The 25,190-nt window shown below is 35.5% G+C and overlaps 1 protein-coding gene and 1 long non-coding RNA gene across 2 annotated transcripts in view; one reads left to right on the top strand and one right to left on the bottom strand.

Moving 5' to 3' along the window:
- LOC117980919 (probable C-mannosyltransferase DPY19L2) overlaps window positions 1-25,190 on the top strand; it is a 117,957-nt gene that overhangs the window by 54,351 nt on the left and 38,416 nt on the right. The window contains 4 exon segments of the mRNA XM_055115830.1: window positions 7,853-7,933; window positions 10,323-10,424; window positions 12,204-12,275; window positions 14,119-14,165. Of these exon segments, the coding sequence (XP_054971805.1) occupies window positions 7,853-7,933; window positions 10,323-10,424; window positions 12,204-12,275; window positions 14,119-14,165 (302 nt within the window).
- The window catches only part of LOC117975402 (uncharacterized), a 104,338-nt gene continuing 79,758 nt past the window's right edge, over window positions 611-25,190 (bottom strand). Inside the window, exons 3-4 of the long non-coding RNA XR_008626200.2 lie at window positions 24,000-24,048; window positions 611-7,598 (exon numbers count right to left, since the gene is read on the bottom strand). This is a non-coding gene — a long non-coding RNA (uncharacterized LOC117975402). The remainder of the gene's footprint in view (window positions 7,599-23,999; window positions 24,049-25,190) is intronic.

Genomic DNA, 25,190 nt, shown 5'->3' with positions numbered 1-25,190 from the left:
GTTTGTAGTTTCTTGCCAGCTTTCTCCTTTTCTTTCCTCTGCATCTATCCATCATCTGTCTCTCTTTCCTTCTGCTTCCAACTTCAGACTCCATTACTTTTGTCCTTTTAACATTTTCCTTACGGTCTCCCAGCCCCTTCTAATTTGAACTCAGCCACTACCTAATTTTTGTTTGGCTTCTTCCCAAATATGCAGATGGATGGCCCATATTACCTCCATGGTTTCCTAGTAAAATAAGTTATTAGGCAGGTAGAACTCCTAAATTCTCTTAATATGAGACAGACAATATTCTTTTTCTCTGGTCTGTGATGTTCTTCTATTAAAAAATAAACCCTGGGCCACACACACTGGCTCACGCCTATAATCACAGCACTTTGGGAGGCCAACGTGGACAGAGAGCTTCAGCCCAGGAGTTTGAGACCAGCCTGGGCAACATGGCAAAACCCCGTCTCTACAAAAAATAGAAAAACTAGTTGGGCATGGTGGCATGAGCCTGTGATCCCAACTACTCAGGAGGCTGAGGTGGGAGGATCGCTTGAGCCCTGGAAGGTTACAGTGAGCCATGATTACCCCATTGCACTCCACCCTGGGTGACAGAAGAAATGAACTGTATGTTTACATGTTATATATTGAAAGGATAAGTCTGGAAATGTTACAAGTTGAGGAGATAGGTTCCTACCCACAATACAAGAGAACAAAATGGAAGGAGTTGCTATTTTCTTCTTGTTGGAGGCATTCTCCCATCCTTTATGGTGAAAATATAGAAAGATTTGTCCACTAAGTTGTTGAATGAATGGCATGATGCTTTTTTTGTCTTTTTATTATTCTTTGTTGGTTCTACCAATTTGACTCTTTACCCAGGCCACCTGTCCTTAGGCATGCAGGCTTTGTAGAAATTCACATATCGACATTACACTTGTAATATATAATTCTTTCACTTCAGAAAAATTGAGCAATTTAATAACTCAAAAGAAGGTCAGAATTTCAGTTGCAAACTATTGAAAAATGACAATAAATAGAAGAGTGTCCATAAACATCAAAAAAATTCTGCCAAGGCTGCACTCAAAGGAAAATTAACTGTCTTCATTTTCAACAACATTTTCAGTAGTAGACTGGAAAGAACATGAATTGACTAAGTTTTAAAATCAAGAATGTCAAAGAAACAAAAAATCTAAGGAGGGAAAAGTTGAGATTTAACCAAATGTTCAGCTTACATGTTTTTTAAGCCCCCTAGGTATTATTTTCTGTTTTTAGCTCTGTATATCTTTGGCAAAAATAAGTATTTATTACACACAACCTGAACAAGGTATTTTTAGATCTAAGTGATTCATTTTAGAGTTTAACGTCAATAGAAGCAAATTCACTGTTTAATGGGAGACTCCAGTTTTTGGTGACAAAGTAATTATTGAATTGAGCTCATGCTGAAATTTACAAAATTTACAAAGGGGAACTTTGTGTGCATCATGAGGCATGAGAATCATTACAAGAAGGGAAATGGAACCTCCAAGATAATCTAAAGCTCAGTACTAAGGCCAGATAAGGATAGTATGAGAAAGGATATTCTTACTTGTGAGCATAGATTCAAAATTTCACCTAGATTAAAAACATTCCTTACACACAAAAGTGTAAAAGATTAGTAACTCAAGAACAGCCATATATGTGATAAAGATAAGCCACTTGTGATAAATCTGGCTTATTCTAGGAATCCAAAGACGTTTCTGGAAAATCCAAAAATGTAAGTTATCACACTAACAGATTAAAAGAGAAAAAATCTTATGATCATCCCATTAGATGCAGAAAATAAAATTGATAAAATTGAACACCCATTTATAATGAAAACATGTAACACAATAGAAATAACAGTTTTCTCAACCCAGTAAAATTCTTCAGCAGTCATTAGTCTTACCGATAATAAGGTATTTAGAGTGTTCTGTTTAAAATCAATATAAAGATAAATGTGCTTTTTCACATTTTATTAAAGGTCCAAACTAGCCTAGTAATGCAAGAAAAGTAAATAACAGGAAAAGGAAAGAAACAGAAAGAAGCAAAATTTATTATAGTATTATATTTACCTAGAAAGAATAAAATAATTGACAAATTATTAGAAATTAGAAGAATTCAATACCATGGCTAGATATAAGTTTAATATTAAAAAATCAATTGCATTTCTATTCTTTGGCAACACACAGAAAACATATTTTTTTGAAATATGCCTTATGTATTAGGAAGAAAAATGCATAGGATCTGAATGAATCTAACAAAATACATACAGTATTTGTATGGGGAAATTTATTTTAAAATTTCTAAGATATAAATAGAAAAATAAAACACATTTATATGTATGAAGGTTCATGTAATTCAGTTCTCCCCAGTTGATGTTCAGATTCAAAGCAATTTCAGCAAGATTGTCTTGCAGGTCACTTTTCACTAAATGTTGCTGGAATAGTCTATCTGTATGAAAAAAACCAGATGTTATACACAAATATCAGTTCCAGGCCTAGCCATTTTGAATGTTCCTAAGCTGGATGTCTTTTTGACATGTCTTTATAAATTTATAATGCTCCAGGCTTTTCTTGATTTTCCTCGTGCTAGCCTTGGAATCAGCCATTTTTCCAAGGAGCCCTGGTTCCTTTTAGAGGAGAATGGTATTTGGAAACCAAGACCTGAGTGGTATGTGCACTCATTACTACCAGTGTGTCCTTGTTTCTAGGCCCTTTCACTGCACGTATGTGCACACGTGTGTGTGTATGAAATAATGATTTCATAATTATAGCTCCAATCCCAGCCTAATGCTATAGAAAGGCAGACTAGTTAGGTACCTCAGAACTCACAGAAAAACACCACAGGCTGCCATCTCCTGAAACTCCATCCAGTGGCAGAAGACACTCAGAAAGAGGGTCCAGGGAAATGCTGTCCATGCTGTGGGTCTGGTATCTACTATTCCCTCCAAGAAGGCTGCCCATGCAGGTAGCAGCAGCAGGGATCTAACAGGTGCCCTGCTAGGACTAGGCAGCCCAGGAAAGAGCCCTCTGCTCTCTGCCGACCTCCTACCCCACAATCCTGGTGTCTCTTACCCTCCACCTCACGGCAACAGGACATGGGAAGTACATTCTTCCTGCATCGGCAGCATGATTTGAGGCTGAGACGGAGCACCAGGGCACCAGATGAATCAAGCTGACCAGAATAGCACTAGTACTGCAAAGGCTCTGAAAACTAAACTGTCATTGTAACTATAGCAAACAGAAGTAGGCCAGGACTTGCATGATAAACCTAAAAACAAAGTGACTGTCTGCTGAAATAGAAATTTAAAATAGGATCCACAGTCTCTAACATAAAAAATGTACTGGACACAGTAGAAAAACCACTCATCATAGCAAGAATGGAGAAAATAACAACTTGAATGAGAAAAGACAGTCAACAGATGTCAACACTGAGATGAATAGGATGTGGGGATTATGTGACAAGGGTTTTAAAGCAGTCATCATAAAAACACTTCAATGAGCAGTTTTAAATACTCTGGAAGCAAATGAAAAGGCTATAAAATCTCACCACAGATTTTTTTTTTTAAAGAACAACTTGGTGATTATAGAACTGAAAAATACAATAACTGAAATTAAAATTTAATAAATGGACTTGGTAGCAGAGTGAATATTACAGAGGAAGCAATCAGTGCTCTTGAAGACAGAACAATAGAAATCTCCCAATCTAAATTGAGAGAAAATCACAGGAAAAAGGACAGAGCCTCTGGGACCTATAGTGTAGTAACAAAAGATCTAATATTTGTATCATCGAAATTTCAGAAGGAATGGAAAAAGAGAGTGGGGCTGAATAGTATTTTAAGAAATAATTGCTAAAACTCCCCAAATGTGGTGAAAGACACACCTGCAGAGTGAAGATACTGAGCGATTCCCAAGTAAGACAAACCCAGAGAAATCCATGCCAAGATACATTATAAGTTAACTTTTAAAATGAAAAGAAAAAAATCTTGAAAGCAGGTATGGAGAAATGACACATCACCTACAGGGCAAAATTGAGTTGAATTGTAGCAGACTTCTCACGTGAAAGTAAGGAAGCCAGAAGGTTGGGGCAGAACATTTGTCAAGATGAATTACATATCCAGTGGATGTTTCCTTTAGGAATGAAGGGGAAATAGACATTCTCTAATCAATGAAAATTAAGATAATTTGTGGCTAGCAGAGAACCTTAAAGAATGGTTAATTGAAGTTCTTTTGTAAGGTTTGTGGAAAACCAGATGGTTGTAGATACGTGGTTTTATTTCTGAGTTTTCTATTCTCTTCCATTGGTCTATGTGCCTGTTTTTGTACCAGTACCATGCTGTTTTGGTTATTGTAGCCTTGTAATATAGTTTGAAGTCCGGTATCCTGAGGCCTCCAGCTTTGTTCTTTTTGCTTAGGATTGTCTTGGCTGTATAAACTCTTTTTTGATAGCATGGAATCAACCCAAATGTCCATGAATGATAGACTGGATAAAGAAAATGTGATACATATATACCATGGAATATTATGCAGTCATAAAAAGAAATGAGATCATGTCCTTGGCAGGGACATGGATGGAGCTGGAAGCCATTATTCTCAGCAAACTAATGTAGGAACAGAAAACCAAACACTGCATGTTCTCACTTATAAGTGGGAGCTGAACAGTGAGAACACATGGACACAGGGAGGGGAACAACACACACTGGGGCTTGTCAGGGGAGGGTAGGGGAAGGGAGAGCATCAGGAAAAATAGCTAATGAATGCTGGGCTTAATACCTAGGTAATGGGTTGATAGGTGCAGCAAACCACCATGGCACACGTTTACCTATGTAACAAACATGCATATCCTGCACATGTACCCAGAACTTAAAATTTAAAAAGTTCTGGAAACAAAAAGGAGATGCAAGAAGGAATCCTAGAATGTAGGGAAGAAATATAAAACAGCAAAATAGATACACAGAGGGGTAGATATAATAGACTATTCTTCTCATGAGTATTTCCTTTCATGTACTTTTTTTGCTTTATTTTGTTATTCTTTATTTAGATTTTTAAGTCAAGGATTTAATTCATTTATTTTCACTCTTTCATTTTTATTGCTAAAGCTTTTGAGGCCATGAATTTGCTTCTTATCCTTGCTTTAAATGTCTTCCTTAGTTTCCATATGGAAATGGCATTTGCCTGCCATGCTGCTGCCATCATTCTATTTTTCACCTTTCTGAATCTGTTTTTGTTTGTCTTCCCTGTGTAGCATAAATTGAGTCTGTCTTTGCTTTGTGAGATAATGTGAAAACCTTTGTTGTAAGTTTTATGTGTATTTGACTATATTTGCTTTGTTTCTGTATATGATTCTCCTTTATTTTAAACTTTTTGAATTTAGGAAAGTTACTGTTATTCCCTCAATTGTTGCATATTTGAAACTTTTTTTAATAACGTCTGTACTTGAATGACAGATTGGCCAGATATAAAATCCTTGGTTCTCAATTTTTAAAGTTTCTTAAAAATGCATCTACACCACTGCTTTGGTTTGTATGTTTCTTTTAACAAGTCTGATGCTAGCCAAATTCTTCTGTCCCTTATAAATTATGTGACTTTTGTGCCTGGAGGTTCTGAGGAATTTTTCTTCATTTTTCATAGTTCTACTGAAAGATGTCTTGAGTTAGTTTACCATACCAGATTAATTTTTTCCAGTACCCCCTGGATCCTTTCCAAATGCCGATTCAGGTCTTCGTTTATTTCTGGAAAGTTTTCTTGGATTATAATTTAAACACTAGTTTTGATTCATTGCTGTGGTTTTCTTTTTCAGGCACTCCAGTTATAATTATGTGCCTTTCTTCCATTTCTACCACTTTCTCTGATACTTCTCACTTCTTTCTCTGGTATCATTTTCATTCTTCATCATTGTTTTAGTGCCTTTACTTCAATTCCTTCATTATTTGAATTTTTCTTTTTATCATCTTGTGATTCAGTTTTTTTTTTTTGATAGTATTCTCCTTTTCTTCCATTCCCTTTCTATGTCTAATAAACTCTTTCTTTCTTTCTGCTTTTTTCCCCATTTCTGTTCTTGGTTTTTGAATTTCTTGTTTAAATTGCTTTTTTAATATTTCTGAATGCTCGTTTGAGGATATTTAGTTCAACTTTTAATTCTGCATAATTTTCTTCTGTTTTGTGAGATTTTATCGTTCAGTGGTGTGGATTTCATTAGCTGAAATATTTGACTTTCATGTTTGTTATCTTTTTAAAGAAGCTTTGGATATTTATATAGGCATTTTTTCATCTATTAATTATTTTGTGTTTTCTAGTCCAAGTGCAAACCTCTTCTGAAAATGTAGCATAGTGTGATTTTTTTTCAATGAATAACTTTTTTCTTTTTGTGTGCATGATGGCAGTAGTGATGGATAGTCTTTTGGTTTGGGTTCTCATTTTTCCTGCTGGATACTTTTTCCTTCTTGCATTCCCCTTTTTATCCTCCTTTCTTTCCAGAAATGATGCCTTTCTAACATCAGTGTTTTTGTCCCTACTCACTCTTGGGCCCTGCTCTGTACTCCCATTTACCAATCTCCCAGAGCTCTTTTTACACATAGGATGGACTTTTCTCTTTCTTGGGTTATTTTATTTCCAATTTTGACCCCTGTCTTTCCTTTTCTTCTTTATCCTTCTATGGGTCTCCCCTCATTCTCTGCAAAGGCTTAGGTCAGGGACTTGAGGTATAACTCTATAGATTCGTTGCCTCCTTTTCGATTCATAGGTAATTTGAAGTTTTTGCCATGTATGTGGTTGTATTGCTCTACTTGTTGGTTGATATATGCAGAGATTTGAATTTAGGCTGCTGTAACTTTCCCCAGGCTAACCAGAAGTACACAATTGTTCCCTTTTTAATCAAGGCTAGTCAAAAAATAAACAACAACAACACAGAAGCCTCATTGCCGTTCTAGTTCATATTCCTCTTTCTTAAAGGAAAGCTTAAGTTTTCACATTTCAAACTGTTATTTCTTGAAGATGGGCTCATATATTTCTACAGGAGTGTTAGAAGAACTTTTAAGGTAGTGTTTTAAAAAATGGATTTTCAGCTGAGAAATAATATTTGGAAACAAACACATAAACACTCCCTTTTCTTAACAGAAATCAAAAGGAAGTAACCTTTTAAAACTTCCTTTAGATTGGCTGGGTGCAGTGGCTTACGCCTGTAATCCCAGCACTTTGGGAGGCCGAGGCGGGTGGATCACGAGGTCAGGAGATCAAGACCATCCTGGCTAACACGGTGAAACCCCGTCTCTACTAAAAATACAAAAAATTAGCCGGGCGTGGTGGCGGGTGCCTGTGGTCCCAGCTATTCGGGAGGCTGAGGCAGGAGAATGCCGTGAACCCAGAAGGCGGAGCTTGCAGTGAGCAGAGATTGTGCCACTGCACTCCGGCCTGGGGGACAGAGCGAGACTCCGTCTCAAAAAAAAAAAAAACTTCCTTTAGATTTAGGATACGTATAAGCAGCCACTTTTCCGACGCACACGGGGTTTTTTCTTTGTTCAAATCCCCCCTTCCTCTGTCTCTGTACGGGGAGCTGTTTTCTTCTTCCTTCTTTCTTTCTTGGCTATTAACCTTTCACTCCTTAAGACAAAAAAAAAAAAAAAAAAAGATTTAGGATATATAGAATTCTAGTGTTGCTATATATTTTATACCAGTGTCATCAGTTTTAATTCTTTGCTTTTAAACAAGATTTTCTAAAGGAACTTTTTTTTAAAAAACTTCACCATTTATACCTCACATAATTAAATTTTTTTAATGTCATTTATAGATATAATTGAATACTTTAGCTGGGTGATTTGTAGTTTTAAATACTGGACTTCTATTTTATTTTCTAGCTAATTCAAGGTAGTGCCTGGTGGTGTGGAACAATCATTTTGAAATTTCTGACATCTAAAATCTTAGGCGTTTCAGACCACGTAAGTACTTTTTAGTTAAAACATAAAAGTTCTTATAAATATGTAGCTGAATGAAAACTTTGAAACCATCTATTCCTATCTCTTCATTTTACAGAGGTTAAGTGCCTTCTTTAAGGTCTCTAGACGAGTTATTGGCAGAGTCAACAATAAAGCCTTGCAGTTCAGTGATCTTTGCAACCCACTAAAAAGAAAAAATATTCATGAATGCTGACTTGCCCTTTTAGTAAAAAAATACTAATAGTTTAAGTAGTTATTTGTTTATATTTCAGTTAAAATACAAATAATTAGTTGTTTACATCATAAGTTATCCATTTATTGCAGATGTTAACATATGGGAGGCTGTCCCCAGCTTTGAAAATATAGAACTCTTAAAATCTCAGTATTGTTTTATTTATTTATAACTATGGACTAAAATCAATGTATGATTTGATGTTTTAAGGCCTTTCTTGTTATATAAAGAGAGAATGTTAAAAAATTTTGATCTTTTCATTTTCTAGGAAATAAATGCAGAGCATTTATCTCTCATGTAGTATTTCTGTTTGTTAATGTTTTAAAGAGTAGCCCTTTTCAAGGCCTAAGTCCCTGCTTAACTAACTGGTTTAGGGAATAGAAAACAATGCATGAATCTACTTTTTATTTCTAGCACTTTCTGTTTAGAAATAAGCATACATGAGTATATCATACAATAATCAATTTTGAAATTTACCTCATTTAATGCTATCCAATTAGGGCCCTGTTTGATGCTGAAATTATGTACTTTGGCAAGGGATTATAGTATTACTTCTCTAAAAGGTCAAATGCTATCTCTATGCAATATAACATGCAACATGTTTATATTAAATAAAATTTCTAAATGTAAACATTTGCCATTTATTGCTAGTTTTGCATGGTGGTTTATTAGTTTATTTGTTGCTGCTGTTCTCTGGCATGTCTGACACATTTCCCCATTCTCCTTTCCTTTTTATTGTTTTTAACTTTATTATATATGTCTTATGATAAACTTTATTTAGACCTTCTAAGTTATTTATTTGTCTGTTAAGTTTGTTCATGATTATGTTTCTTGCCTTACTTCACATTGACCCCCAGCTCTTTACAAATCTAAATCTTTTATTTATTTATTATTTTTGAAACACAGTCTCACGCTGCCACCCAGGCTGGAGTGCAGTGGCCAATCTCGGGTCACTGCAACCTCCACTTCCTGGGTTCAAGCGATTCTCGTGCCTCAGCTTCCCGAGTAGCTGGGATTATAGGCACGTGCTACCACACCCGGCTAATTTTTGTATTATTAGTAGAGATGGGGTTCCAGCATGTTGGCCAGCCTGGTCTCAAACTCCTGACCTCAAGTGATCCGCCTGCCTTGGCCTCCCAAAGTGCTGGTGATTACAGATGTGAACCACCATGCCTGCCCTACAAATTAAAAAAAAAAAAAAATGCAAACACACTTCCTTGGTAGTCCTGAGTGACTTCCTTTATGTGACAGTTAGGAGGAATACCTGAAATTATAGTGGTTTGGTTAAATTACTGTTAGTCACCAGGCCTATTCTAAATTAGAAAAATAAAGTGCAACTCTAAATTATCCTTGAGTACTGGTAGATTAGGAAAAATAATTGAATGAAAACCACTCATAATCATCAAATTTGTTATAAAATAATTTCTGTCACTATAAAATAATTTGAATTAAGAGTTTACTTGCCAAATATTTTCCTTTTTCTGGCCTTCTGAGGATGCTGTGGAAAAATAATTGTCTCACCAAGAGCAGGTTGTAAATAATCAGTAGAAAAATAGAAGTTCTGCATTGGGTTTGGTTGTTAGTATCTACTTTTAGCCTTGGAGATCAAATAGCTAAGTCAAAGATAAAAGTGGTATGTATAATTGTTGTAATTCTTATGAGGATCAGGTCTCATATTCAATGGTTTGAATATATGTCTGTAAAACATCAAGAAGTACCAAATATTGTAATCAGTCTGCGAGACTTTGTGAAAATGACAGTGCACAGAAAGCTTATGACCTACAATGTATGTTGAAAGAGATTAAGTAAAATAGTTTTTCATGATAAATTGTCTTATTATAAAATGTAATTAACTACATGGTGGTTTCTTCTCAGCAGATATTGATTTTAGCTCACTCTTTATCATCTTCTCTTTATTTTTTCTGACTTCTTTCTACTTTTCATTTTTCATGATATTTCTGTTTATTTTCAGTTATCTTGAGAAGTCAGCACATGGTATATTTGGTTCACTGTAGTTTTTTGTTTTCTTAGAGGGATGTCTAAATACATTGGATTTATCTGCTCTATAAACTTTGTTATTCTTACATCAATAAAGTATTACTGGCTATAGGCTATAATCATTTGTGTAATTTTAATTCATTTTACTTTATTTTCTCTCAGATTCGCCTGAGTGATCTTATAGCAGCCAGAATCTTAAGGTATACAGATTTTGATACTTTAATATACACCTGTGCTCCCGAATTTGACTTCATGGAAAAAGCGGTATGAATGTTTCTTTTTTCCTTCTTTACTAATATGAGTTTTTGCTCTAGGTTTTTTTAAAATCTGAAACTCAAAATTTTTGCACAGAAACAGTCAACTTTTTTTTTTACTGTAACTTTTGCTAATCTACCTTCCTCACTTGTTTTTTTGTCTGTTAAAAAAAAAGATAGCCTCTATCTTATAGAGTTATTGATGATGGTTAAATGAGATAATCGGAGAAGAGTGTTTAACATACTATATGACCCATAATAATTACTATTATTACAAATCAATTACTTTTAATAATCTAGGCCACTTGGAAATATGGGACCATTCAGGAAAAAGTCTAAATTCTTGTTTCTGTTTTTAAGAAATTCAGTTTTATTACAGTTAACACCCCAAATATTATAACATTTTTAACAAGATGTTATCAAGAAAGGTATGCTACTGATGAGTTTTAATGAACATATAAAAATTCATTTTAAATTATACAAATGCAAGGTATTATTCTTTTTAAAAAGTTAATGTTATAAAGCTTTAAAATATAGGCTGGGCGTGGTGGTTCATCCCTGTAATCCCAGCACTTAGGGATGCTGAGGCGGGTAGATCACTTGAGGTCAGGAGTTTGAGACCAGCCTGACCAACATGGTGGTAACTCCATCTCTACTAAAAATACAAAAATTAACCAGGCATGTTGGTGCATGCCTGTAGTCCCAGCCTGAGTAGGAGGCTGAGACAGGAGAATTGCTTGAACCCTGGAGGCGGAGATTGCAGTGAGCTGAGATTGCACCAATGCACTCCAGCCTGGGTGACAGAGTGAGACTCTGTATCAAAAAAAAAGAAAAAAGAAAAAAGAAAAAAAAATTGGCCTCTTTGTAGAATCATGGAACACAAGATCAGGAAGGGCTCTTAGAGACCATGCCATATAGTTCTTTCATTTGCAGATAAAGAAAAGCTTAAAAGATTTGCCTAAGGCACACACAAGCCAAGATCAGGACATGGATTCTAATGGATTCTAGAACTCTCAATCCAGGGCTGTTTCCTCTATTTGTAGCTTAATTTTCTTCATAGAACATAACAAAGTTGCTACTGGATTGATTATTCCTTGTGTAATCATTATGAATTCTGAATTAGTGGTAAATAATAAAATTTTACATTCTTCTCTTATCCATCCAACCAGTCATCCCATTCATTCAAAAACTATTATTGACCACTAGTTATCCATGAGGCAGTTTGCTATAGCACGACAAAGAGGAAAATGAACTGGTTTCTTGCTTTTAAGAAATGTATAATTTAGTTACCTGGTAAATTACTCCTTATCATCACAATAACAGGTCATCAGAATTAGTTAGCCAATGTTATTTCTGTACTTATTCATAGTTTTAGTCATTAACTTTGGTTAGCTTTCTTTCTTGTTAGCTCTAGTTTCACTAATGAAAATAATGGAGCTGTGTACTACAGAAAGTTACAATGTAGGACCCAGGGATCGGTAAACACACATTTTAAAACTTAGTATTATGTAAATAAAAAAGGAAAAGAAAAAATAGATATAGCAATTCTAGTTTTATTAAAATAATAAATTTTTCATTAAATTTTTGGAATACTTTTTATAACTATTTTTATAATTTTAATTATTTTATTAAGGCATGGAAGATAATAAATATATATTCTGCTGATGACAAAGAAATTTAACCTTTTACTTTTAAGGAATGTTATCATGGCACTTAGTTTGACATAGATGTTTACTAATTTAATGTAAAAATTGTAAGTAACTATTTTGAATAATTTGGTATATTTCAGACTCCACTGAGATACACAAAGACATTATTGCTTCCAGTTGTTATGGTGATTACATGTTTTATCTTTAAAAAGGTATTTTTAAACAAATTATTATTTGTTTTTGGAATCAATATAAGGACTATAATAATGCAAATTGCTCAGAATTCCATGTTATTTTTAGGATGAACTCTTTCTGTCTCTAAAAGTTTGCTTTTTGTTTAGATCTTTCATCATCGATCTTTTTATAAAAAGCCATGATAAAAGGTATTCTTATTTTTTCTCTCAAAAGATATATACCAGTCACCAACTGTGTATCAAGGACTACATTAACATTGTAGGTACACCCGGACAAATAAAACGTGGCTGCTCCTGTCTTGGAACTTACAATCCTGGATTATTGGTGGTGGGGGTGCAAACATGAAGCAAATAATCACACAAATGTCTAAAGAATTAAAATTTTTATAGGTGCTATGATAGAAAAGTCCAGGGACAACAATGTTAATATCTTTCAAATATAAAGCACAGTGAAGTCTTGATCTGTTTTGAGTGGGCCTGCGTAGAAGAAATTTGTATAGCTAATTAAAAAATACTTTTCTACAGGTTCACTGTTTTCATGACAGAAGAAAAGAACATCTCAATGAAAAAAATAATCTTTAAAATACCACTGGTAGGTTTTCTTGGTCTGGGTGGAGTTTTATCTAAAAGCATGGTTAAAGACAGTGGGTATTTTTTTAAACAGTCTTGAGCCATCTTTATTTATGTTACTTACAAGCTATCAAGTCTTAAGCCAATATGTATTTATTGTATACTTTTAAGCAGATAACAATAACGCAATTTCCCTACCACCATACCAGTTGTGTTCTTGTTGAAAGGAGTTTTCTGTATTTACAGTCAAATTGCATATCTTCTCTATGTAGTTTTAGTTGCCACACTTCTCACTCCTTTGTTTACACAGAGATGTGAGTAAGAGTGAGAAAGGTATCTCCCTCAACATCTCTGTTGTTTCACCCTTGATCCAGTTCCCTGCGGACCACGTGGAAAGAGTCAGGATAAAGGAAACAAGGAGGAATGAGTAAAATGTGAGCAGGTTTACCGCCCTGCATCATTTTAGCCCATGCTGGCTTAGAATGAAGATTTTCTCTACTGGCCTGTTTCTTTTCCATCAAGGCAAAATGTCGAGTTATTCTTCTAAGGCTCCACTTAGAGGGACCAATGCATGAATTAACTATTCAGTGGAGAGTCAGCAATGTGAGAGAAACTGATAGCTAGATCCGCAACTGCTATATTTTAAAAAATTAAGATCCAAGACTTATAAATACATTACTAGTTTCCAGACACACCACAACCTGAATTATGCATGTGCACTAGCAGGGGCATGTGCATACACACACACACACACACACACATACACCCACACACACGTCCCTGCAGCCAGTCAAGTTTCATACACACACACACGCACGCACACACACACATACAAACATCCCTACAGCTAGCCAAGTTTCATACATGCATACACACATACACACACACACACACACAAATCCCTGTAGCCGGCCAAGTTTCATACACACACACACACACACACACACACACACACACACACTTTCTCTCTCTCTCTCATCCCTGCAGCCAGCCGAGTTTCACTCCTTCCTTTCTGCTTTCTTATAAACCCCTCAGTCTTTATTTGTCCTATTGCGGCTTATTTTTCACCCCAAGGATACTTCTGATGGTCATTTAGTTTTCAATGATGTGAAGTCACTTCTCGGAAGGAGAAAAGGAAGGCATCTTATAGTATGACTGTCCTGTTCCTGAGGACTCCCTTAAACATTAAAAAATACTTCTTTCCTTGGCGGAGTGTTTATATAAATGAATCAGAGCATTTTAAATATTGCAGTATTCCTTACAAAAGTTTCATTGATTTGATTCTATTCAGACTGTTCGTGATATTTCGTGTGTTTTAGCTACAAACATTTATCTAAGGTAATTATATCATCATTCTTTTTAAAACATACAGTATTCCATTATTAAATAACATACTATAACATTAATTTTTCAAATGAATATGCATTAAACTTTAGCATTATAATTAAGAAAGGAGATATGAACCAAACTTAAATGTTTCCTTAAAAATATTATTCTTACAGATTTCTTATATGTATTTGGACTTGTTTTGGAGATATTTATATTTGTGAACTAACTCGAAGTTGAAATTGATAAATTATAATATATATTAGAATTTAAAGTCAGTAAGCTAAAGATTTATTTTTTTTTTCATTATTATTATACTTTAAGTTTTAGGGTACATGTGCACAATGTGCAGGTTGGTTACATATGTATACATGTGCCATGCTGGTGTGCTGCACCCATTAATTTGTCATTTAGCATTAGGTATATCTCCTAAAGCTATCCCTCCCCCGTCCCCCTGCCCCACAACAGTCCCCAGAGTGTGATGTTCCCCTTCCTGTGTCCATGTGTTCTTATTGTTCAGTTCCCACCTATGAGTGAGAATATGCGGTGTTTGGTTTTTTGTTCTTGCGATAGTTTACTGAGAATGATGATTTCCAATTTCATCCATGTCCCTACAAAGGACATGAACTCATTATTTTTTATGGCGGCATAGTATTCTGTGGTGTATATGTGCCACATTTTCTTAATCCAGTCTATCATTGTTGGACATTTGGGTTGGTTCCAAGTCTTTGCTATTGTGAATAGTGCCACAATAAACATATGTGTGCATGTGTCTTTATAGCAGCATGATTTATAGTCCTTTGAGTATATACCCAGTAATGGGATGGCTGGATCAAATGGTATTTCTAGTTCTAGATCCCTGAGGAATCACCACACTGACTTCCACAAGGGTTGAACTAGTTTACAGTCCCACCAACAGTGTAAAAGTGTTCCTCTTTCTCCACATCCTCTCCAGCACCTGTTGTTCCCTGACTTTAATGATTGCCATTCTAACTGGTGTGAGATGGTATCTCATTGTGGTTTTGATTTGCATTTCTCTGATGGCCAGTGATGATGAGCATTTTTTCATGTGTTTTTTGGCTGCATAAATGTCTTCTTTTGAGAAGTGTCTGTTCATGTCCTTCGCCCACTTTTTGATGGGGTTGTTTGTTTTTTTCTTGTAAATTTGTTTGAGTTCATTGTAGATTCTGGATATTAGCCCTTTGTCAGATGAGTAGGTTGCAAAAATTTTCTCCCATTTTGTAGGTTGCCTGTTCACTCTGATGGTAGTTTCTTTTGCTGTGCAGAAGCTCTTTAGTTTAATTAGATCCCATTTGTCAATTTTGGCTTTTGTTGCCATTGCTTTTGGTGTTTTAGACATGAAGTCCTTGCCCATGCCTATGTCCTGAATGGTAATGCCTAGGTTTTCTTCTAGGGTTTTTATGGTTTTAGGTCTAACGTTTAAGTCTTTAATCCATCTTGAATTGATTTTTGTATAAGGTGTAAGGAAGGGATCCAGTTTCAGCTTTCTACATATGGCTAGCCAGTTTTCCCAGCACCATTTATTAAATAGGGAATCCTTTCCCCATTGCTTGTTTTTCTCAGGTTTGTCAAAGATCAGATAGTTGTAGATATGCAGCGTTATTTCTGAGGGCTCTGTTCTGTTCCATTGATCTATATCTCAGTTTTGGTACCAGTACCATGCTGTTTTGGTTACTGTAGCCTTGTAGCATAGTTTGAAGTCAGGTAGTGTGATGCCTCCAGCTTTGTTCTTTTGGCTTAGGATTGACTTGGCGATGCAGGCTCTTTTTTGGTTCCATATGAAGTTTAAAGTAGTTTTTTCCAGTTCTGTGAAGAAACTCATTGGTAGCTTGATGGGGATGGCATTGAATCTATAAATTACCTTGGCAATTTTTGGAATTCCTCCCTCCCTCCCTTCCTCCCTTCCTTCCTGCCTTCCTTCCTTCTCTCTCTCTCTGTCTTGTCTTGTCTTGTCTTTCCTCTTCTCTTCTCTTTTTTTCTTTTCTCTTCTGTTCTCTTCTCTTCTCTTTTTTCACAGAGTCTTGCTCTGTCACCCAGGCTGGAGTGCAGTGGCATGATCTCTGCTCACTGCAGCCTGGACATCCTGGGCTCACGCAATCATCTCATCTCAGCTCTGCCAAGCAGCTGGGACTACAGGTGTGCATCACCATGCCCAGCTAATTTTTGTATTTTTTTGTAGAGAGGGGGTTTCACCATGTTGGTCAGGCTTTTCTTTTTCCTTCTTTTTTAACTTTCAGAGCGGGTATAATTATTTGTATTCCTGAATATTTATGAATTTTCTTCTAAACTTATTGTTAAAACTATTTATTGTATAACATTTTTGGATGCTTTAATAATGTCACTAGCATAAGCAGATGCCAGCAAAATGTATCATATCAGTCACACATAAGTAAATTGCTACAAGACTCAAGAAGTAAATTGTGAAGAAAATTTCCTTCTGAGGGAAATATGATCTCAAATGACATGTTTTTTAGTGTTCAACTTTTATTTTAGATGCAGGGGGCACATGTACAGGCTTGTTACATGTGTATATTGTACCCAGGTAGTGAGCATAGTACCTAATAGTAATTTTCAAGTTACATTTTATATTTGTAAATAGAATATTTGATTTTATTTTGTGACTTCTACTTTATAGAATAGTTTTAGATTTATAGAAAAATTGTGAAGACAGTAGAAAGAATTTCTATGAACTCCATACTCCATGCTTGTATTTTTAATAAACAGCTGTGTATGGTTGTCAGAAGAGCTAATTAAGCTCTTAGGTGCATCTGTTGAAATTGTTTCCAAAATAAAGGGGATAATAGACCCATTCTATATTGTTCAGGACAGATGGAGCCCAGGGAAATGTGTCTTGGCATTCTAAAAAAGAATGAATGGAGAACCCTGGACACTGTTCCCATAAGGAGTGCATGAAGGGACTTGGGATATTTAATTGGATAATAGAAGATTGAAGGGTATGTGGCAACTGTCTTCATATATTGCAGAGGGTGTAATGTGGAAGCGACAGACTCGGAGGAGTCAGTGGATGGAAGATAATTACTCAGAATATGGAAGTCTATGTATTGATTACATATTTGAAAGTGACAGGCCTGTTGTGTATGGGCAGAGGGTTCTGGGTTAAATCTCAAAAATAATAATAGCAGGGGCTAGTAGTAATACATTCTGAAAAACCAGTGTATCAGAAAGAGAGGGAATACTCCCCTCTCTTAGATCTGCTCCCCTGGGTGCTGATTGTAAGTAGCTTTGTATGTTTTATTTTAGAAAACACATATAGAAACACAATATTTTTAAAAAATAGAATTGTATTCTTCTTATTCTGCAACTTGTTACTTGTATTTAATAGTGTGTCTTGGGCCTCTTCCTTGATCTTCATTATATTTTATAATGGTCTTAGGATTTTATTGTTGACCATCATGCGTGACTGCCTTTCCCATATCAATGAAAGTTTAGATTATATATAACTTTTGTCATAAAAAAACCAATGTTTTGAGGATTGAACATCCTGGTTCGTGTATCTTGGTACACTTATTCTAAGTATTTCTATAGTATAAAATATTTGAATTTGGACTGCTGATTATGAGGCCTGCATATTTTAGAATTTGTTAAAACGGAGAAATTATAATGATGAGAGTGTCCATTTCTCTGCAACTCCACCAACATCGTTATCAAGCTTTTAATTTTTTCTGATAGGTAAAAACAATTCATTTTATTGTGTAAATTCTTTGTCAGTGGAGTTTTGCAGCTTTTCATGTGTTTGTTTACTATGTTTCTTTTTGACCTTTAAAAGTTGTTTTGTGGGGTTTTTTTGTTGTTGTTGTTTTGTTTTGTTTTGTTGTCTCGCTGCTGTGTATGCAGTGGCACAATCTGGGTTCACTGCAACCTCTGCCTCTGGGGTTCAAGCAATTCTCCTGCCCCAGCCTCTGGAGTAGCTGGGATAACAGGCACCCGTCATCACACTCAGCTAATTTTTGTATTTTTAGTAGAGACAGGGTTTTGCCATGTTGGCCAGGCTGGTCTTGAACTCCTGACCTCAAGTGATCCAGCCACCTGGGCCTCCCAAAGTGCTGGGATTGCAGGCATGAGCCACTGTGCCCGGCCATGTGTTATGTTTTTGCTTTTTCCATAGATGTAACATTTTGTCTCTTATGTGTATTACATAGTTTCTTCCAAGATGTCAACTTATAGTTCATTTATGGTCTCTGCTTTGTAGAACTTCAAAATTTCTGTACAATCACAGTTATATATATTTTTCTGGGTTGATATGTTGCTTAGAAACACTTCCCTAAACCAAAAACATGAAAATATTTTTTTCATATTTTCTTTCATAAGTTTCTATTCACATATAGGTTATTTATTACTCTTGCATTAATTTTGTGGTATAGTGACATAGAGGAGTCTACCTTTCCCCCTCTAATGAGGTATTGTCCCATCACAGTATTGCATAAATCTTTTTTCCAAATGTCAGCTTTTATCACTTATCAGTTCTCATTGTACTTGAGTCTGTTTTAGATTGTCTCTTATATTGATCTTTTAGTTTATAGGAAAGCTGCTTTACTTTTTTTTTTTTTTTTTTTTTTGCAACACGTTTTTATCTAGTCACGTTACCAAACTTTCTTTCTGGTTCTAATAGTTTTTCCACTGATGCTCTGGATTTTCTAGGCAGGTTATCATATAATCTACAAATAGTAATAACTTTCTAATATTTATACTTCTTTACTTTCTTGTCTTGTGTATTAGCTAGAACTTCCAGAACAACTTTGAATTGCAGTGATGATGGGCTTGCCCTTATTTTGTTTCTGACTCTAAAGTGAAGAATGCCTTTAGTGTCTCACTGTTTCATTTGCTGTTAGTATATAATAGATAGCCTTTATTTCATTAAGAAAGTTTCCTTGGCCAGGCGTGGTGGCTCACACCTGTAATACCAGCATTTTGGGAGGCCAAGGTGGGCGGATCACGAGGTCAGGAGATTGAGGCCATCCTGGCTAACATGGTGAAACCCCGTCTCTACTAAAAATACAAAAAATTAGCTGGGCGTCGTGGTGGGCGCCTGTAGTCCCAGCTACTCGGTAGGCTGAGGCAGGAGAATGGCATGAACCTGGGAGGCGGAGGTTTCAGTGAGCTGAGATCGCGCCACTGCACTCCAGCCTGGGTGACAGAGTGAGAGACTGTCTCAAAAAAAAAAAAAAAAAGAAAGTTTCCTTTTGGTTTATATAAACCAGGATAATTTTAAAAATTAAATTAAAGATAGATGTTGAAAGTGTATAATGTGTGAATTGTAACTCAATAAAGCAGTAAAAAATGAATGTTAAATTTTTTAAAAATGGCTTTAAAAATATTTTGGGGATTATTATATATTTTTTCTCCTTATTAATAACTACACTTGTTTTTAAAATTTGGTAAGAATGCTTAACATGTGATCTACCCTCTTAACGATTTTTTAATTGTATAATACAGTATTGTGGACTATATGTATAACATTCTATAGTCGATCTCTCGAAATTATTCATCTGGCTTAACTGAAACTTTAAGCCTGTTGACTAGTAACTCTCCATTTCCCCTCGTCTCAGCCCCTGGTGACACCATTCCACTCTTTCACTCTTTTATAGTCATTTGACTTTTATAGTCAAAATGACTTTGACTATTTTAGATACCTCATGTAAGTGGAATTTTGCATTATATATCTTGTGGGGTTGGCTTACTTCGGTTAGCATAATGCCCTTCAGGTTCATCTATGCTGTCTCACATTGAAGAATTTCCTACTTTTTTTTTAGGCTGAACAATATTCCATTGTTTATGTATGCCACATTTTCATTATTCATCTGTTGATGGACATTTAGTCAGTTTCCACATCTTGACTACTATGAATAGCACTGCAGTGAACATGAGAGTGCTAGTATCTTGTTGAGATTTTGATTTCAACTGTTTTGGATAAATACCTAGAAGTGGGATTACTGGATTTTATGGTAGTTCTACTTTTAATTTTTTAAAGATTTTTTTGGTGAACCTCCATCCTATATTCCATAGCAGGTGCACCATTTGAAATTCCACCTGTGCAGGGATTTCAATTTCTTTACATTCTTGCCAACACTTACTACCTTTTTTTTTTTTTGGATAATGTCTATCCTGACATGTACATTAGAGTTGTAATCTTTCTGCTGGTAGAAGGTCTTGCTTCAATGGTGATAGCTTCTGACTGATCAGGTGGCCATAGCAATTTCTTAAAATAAGACAATGAAGTTTGCCACATTGATTGACTCTTCCTTTCGTGAAAAATTGCTCTGTAGCATACAATGCTGTTTGATAGCATTTTACCAACAGTAGAACTACTTTCAAAATTGGAGTCAGTCCTCTCAAACCCTGCCATGCTTTATCAACCAAATCTATATCATCTTCTGAATCCTTTGTTTTCATTTCAACAGTGTTCACAGCATGTTCACCAGGAGTAGATTCTATCTCAAGAAACCACTCTCTTTGCTTATCCATAAGAAGCAACTCCTCATCCATTAAAGTTTTATCATCAGATTGCAGCAATTCAGTCACGTCTTCAGGCTCTACTTCTAATTCAAGTTCTCTTGCTGTTTCCACCACATCTGCAGTGACTTCCTCTGCTGAAGTCTTGGACCCCTCAGAGTCACCCATGAGGGTTGGAATCATTTTTAATATTATATGAGAAGAAAACATTCTAAGAAAATGACAGATAAAGTAGAAAATAAGTTGGAATCAACTGCTTCCCATCTCTTATTGATGTCAGTATTTTGACCTCCATCCATGAATCACAAATATCCTTAATGGCATCTAGAATGGTGAATCATTTCCAGAAGATTTTCAATTTACCCAAATCCATCAGAGGAATCACTATCTATGACAGCTATAGCCTTATGACATATGTTTCTTAAATAACAAGACTTGAAAGTTGAAATGACTCCTTGATCCAGCCTGCTTTCCTGCAACCTTAATCTCCTTGTCAATCTCTATCAGAGCTCTTGGGCGACCAGCTGCATTGTCAATGAGCAATAATATTTTGAAAGGAATCTTTTTTTCTGGGAAGTAGGTCTCAAGAGTGGGTTTTAAATATTCAGTAAATCATGCTGTGACAGATGTGCTGTCATCCAGGCTTTGTTGTTCCATTTGTAGAGTAGAGGCAGAGTAGGTGTAGCATAATTCTGAAAAAAGGCCTCAGGAATTTCAAAGTGGTAAATGAACATTGGCTTCAACCGAAAGTCACCAGCTGCATTAGTCCATAACGAGTTCATTCTTTTTTGGATTTTTCATAAAATCAGCTTTTGGTTTTATTCCTTATATTTATGAAGGTTGTTCTCCATTTTATTAATCTCTGCTTACATGTTTATGTCCTTAGTTTTTCTTTTGGTGCACTTTTGTTGTTTTTCTGTGTCTAAAGTTCACATCATTTATTATCAATCATTATTGTGTCCTAGTAAATACATTTAAAGTTATAACTTTTTCTCTGAAGAAAATGCACACTGTATCCCATGATGTGTGTAGCATTACCATTAATGTTGATTTCTGTGTAGTCTGTGATTTGAGTTTTGATCATTTAATCCAAAATCACTTAGAAGAATGTCTTAAAATGTCTAACTAGTTTTAGGCCAGGTGCGGTGGCTCATGCCTATAATCCCAGCACTTTGGGAGGCCAAGGCAGGCGGATCACGAGGTCAGGAGATCGAGACCATCCTGGCCAACATGGTGAAACCCCGTCTCCACTAAAAATACACAAATTAGCTGGGCGTGGTGGCACGCAACTGTAATCCCAGCTACTCGGGAGGCTGAGGCAGGAGAATTGCTGGAACCCAGGAGTGGGAGGTTGCAGTGAGCCAAGATTGCCACCGCACTCCAGCCTGGCAACAGTGGGAGGCTCCGTCTCAATAATAATAATAATAATAATGATAATTTAAAAAAATGTCTAACTAGTTTCTTCTGTTGTATATTTTGCCTTTAAAATTAACTTGCTATTTATTGAGATGGATGTTCAGTTTTAGTAAATGCTCTGTGAGGATTTTTTAAATGTTCATTTCTTATTTAGGGGAAGTTCAAAGTTACATGTTATATCATGTTATTAATAGTGCTATTCTAAATGGTCTCTTATTTTTCTACTTTTTCTGTTTTCTTAGAATGCTATCTTCACATGCAACATTAAAAATGAATTTTTCAAAATTGTCTCATAATTTTAATAGTGTTTGCTTTATATAGATAGTGCTGTTGTTCATTGCATGATTATTATAGGATTGTACTTTTATTATAAAGGATATTCTTTGCTTTACTTAGTGGTTTTTTGCTGTAAATTTTTCTTTGTGTAAAATTAATATTGCCACCTCTGCTTTCTTTTTTATAGATTTTCCTGGTTTACCTGTATTTATGCTTTTTTTTAACATTTTTGTGACATTTTGGTTTAGATATATTTCTCATTGTTAGATTTTTTCTATTCAAATTCCTCTAATACTCATTTTCTAATTGGTGAATTTAACCCATTTTCATATTAACTGTGATAACTGCTGTGTTTGTACTTCTCCCTGCCATCTGATTTTATGTTTTCTATTCATCATGCTTTTCAAAAATTATTTTCTTGATACTTGCTGAATTGTTAGCTATATCCCATTTCTATATTTCCTGGTGGTTTCTCTTAAATTATTAGCAAATATATTCATCTTGATATTAAGAATTCATCAGCATCTAAAACCTGTTACCACCAACGATAGTAGCTAACAGTTATTATTTCCTGTGTGTCTGACAGTATTTTAAGCTTCTTATCAGTATTAACTCAATAAATCCTCACAGTCACCTTGTGAGAAGGGAGTCAGTTATTCCCATTATTTACAGATGAGGAAACCAGTAAGAAGGTAAGTAATTTTCTGAAAGGCACACAGCTAGTGAGTAGTGGAGGCAGAATTCATACTCAGGCTCTGTACCTAGAGACCTGCTTGCTTCAGCACTGAGCTGTTGGAATATTTCTACTTGTCCCTGCCTAGACACCCTCTCTTTCCAGGTTATGCTGAAATTTACTTTCTAGATTGTTGTCTTATCTGTTATGTTTTAAGAAGTCTCTAAACATTTACATTAAAGACACCAGCAATCTTTGGACTTGACTTCAAATTTTACTGATTTATTTTTCCTTGACATGTAGAATTGGCATGCTTTCTGGGTGCTTTCTTACCTGAAAAATGGCTTTATTTTGCCCTCATATTTGATTGATAGATTGGTTAATAGATATTTGTGGGTTTCATTCAACATTTTGTTGACATTGCTTCTTTGTGTTCTAGCATTGAGCATTACAGATGAAAATTCCTATATAGTTTTTCTCTCTGGAAATTCATAAGGTTTGGAGGGGTGATGTGTGTGTTGTTGTTGTTCTCTTATTCTTTCACTTTAGCCTCTCTTTTTTGAACTTCTGTTATTGCTTTTATCATATTATGTATTTCTTTCTGTGTTCTCAGAGAATATCATCACTGAGTCTTTAATACTGTCAGCTTCAGCTGTGTACATTTTGCTCTTCAACTTTCTTTTGAGGCTTTAAATTAGGCAAATATATTTTTCTTAGAATTTCTGAAAACTCCTTTTCACTGGAGCTTATTTTAATTATATGGATGCATTATCCTCTTAAACTTCTGTGAAAACAATAATTGGAGTTTTCATTTGCATTGCTGTTTCATGAAAGGTCAAGTTTTTTGCTTATTTATTTTGATGTTTCCTTTTCATGATATTCGTGTCTTGGGATTTGGTTGTATATTCACATTTTTAATTAGCTACTTGATTTAAATAAAGTATCAGTAGTTACTTTCAGGGTTCTTGGTGATTATAATAATTACTCACCTACCAGGCTTCTTCCTTGCATGCAGCTCACTACAGGAATCTGTTGTGCCTAGAAGATTTCGGGACAAGTGGGGAAACCACACTCCGTTAACTGCATACACAGGGAAGGAGCTATGAGGGAGATAGAATAATTTGGACTCCACTACTACCTTAAGAGACCTTCCCCTGACTTCTCTTTTAAAAAACCTATGGGTCTCTGTACCCCTGAACTTACTTTCTACACCTATTTCTCTCTTCACCCCCAAAGTCCATATTAGAATGCCCCTGCAGGCTATAAAGCCTTTCATAAAAGTAAAATACCCAGTCTTTTCAAGAGAACAATAAAATAGGCAGTCTCCTACCTCTTGTCTTACTCTAATATAAACTCCATGAATATAAGTATTGTCTCCATACTGTTCATGCTGCACAGCAGTTGCCCTTATCTGCAGGGCGACGCATCCCAAGACCCCCAGTGGATGCTTGAAACTGCAGAGAGTAACACACGTGATTGCCACCATCGGAACACATTTCTGTTCACATCTTCCACCCACAGATTTAATGCCTTTTCCGTCTTAACTAAGCACTCATCATGGACTGTGGCCATAACTTTTGCAGTTTTAGATGCAACAGCAAAACTAACATTAATTTTTTCTTCTTCTTCACAATTTCATGGGTAGATTTGTTCTTACCGTAGATCTTAGCAGCCTCAGCATATGATGTTTTTTCTTTTGAGAACTTTCACCTTTTCCCTTAAAGAAAGCACTTTACAGCTTCTCTTTGACATATCTCAACTGCCAGCATCACTGCTCTTGAACTTTGGGGCCATTATTAAGTCAGAAAAGGGTTACTTGAAAATAAGCACTGAGATACCACCAGAGTCCATCTGATAACTAAGATGGTAACTACATGACTAACAGGCTGGTGACGTATACAGCATGGATATGCTGGACAAAAGGGTGAGTCATGTCCCAGGTAGGATGAAGCAGGGTGACTTGAGATTTCACTATTCAGTGTGGTGCACAATTTAAAACTTAGGAATTGTTTATTTCCTGGAACTTTTCATTTAATATTTTTGGACTGCAGTTGACCACAGGTAACTGAAACTGGAAAGTGAGGATCGGAGGATAAGCAGGGACTGTGGTATTCATTTCATTGCACAGTGCCTAGAATACAGTAGGTGTACTATAAATATTTTGTAAAGGGACAACTTTG

This window comes from Pan paniscus, chromosome 6 (genome assembly GCF_029289425.2).
Source record: "Pan paniscus chromosome 6, NHGRI_mPanPan1-v2.0_pri, whole genome shotgun sequence".
NCBI classification, from domain to species: Eukaryota; Metazoa; Chordata; class Mammalia; order Primates; family Hominidae; genus Pan; species Pan paniscus.
Note: the sequence above shows the minus strand (reverse complement) of the source record. Positions and strands in the feature narration are given on the sequence as shown.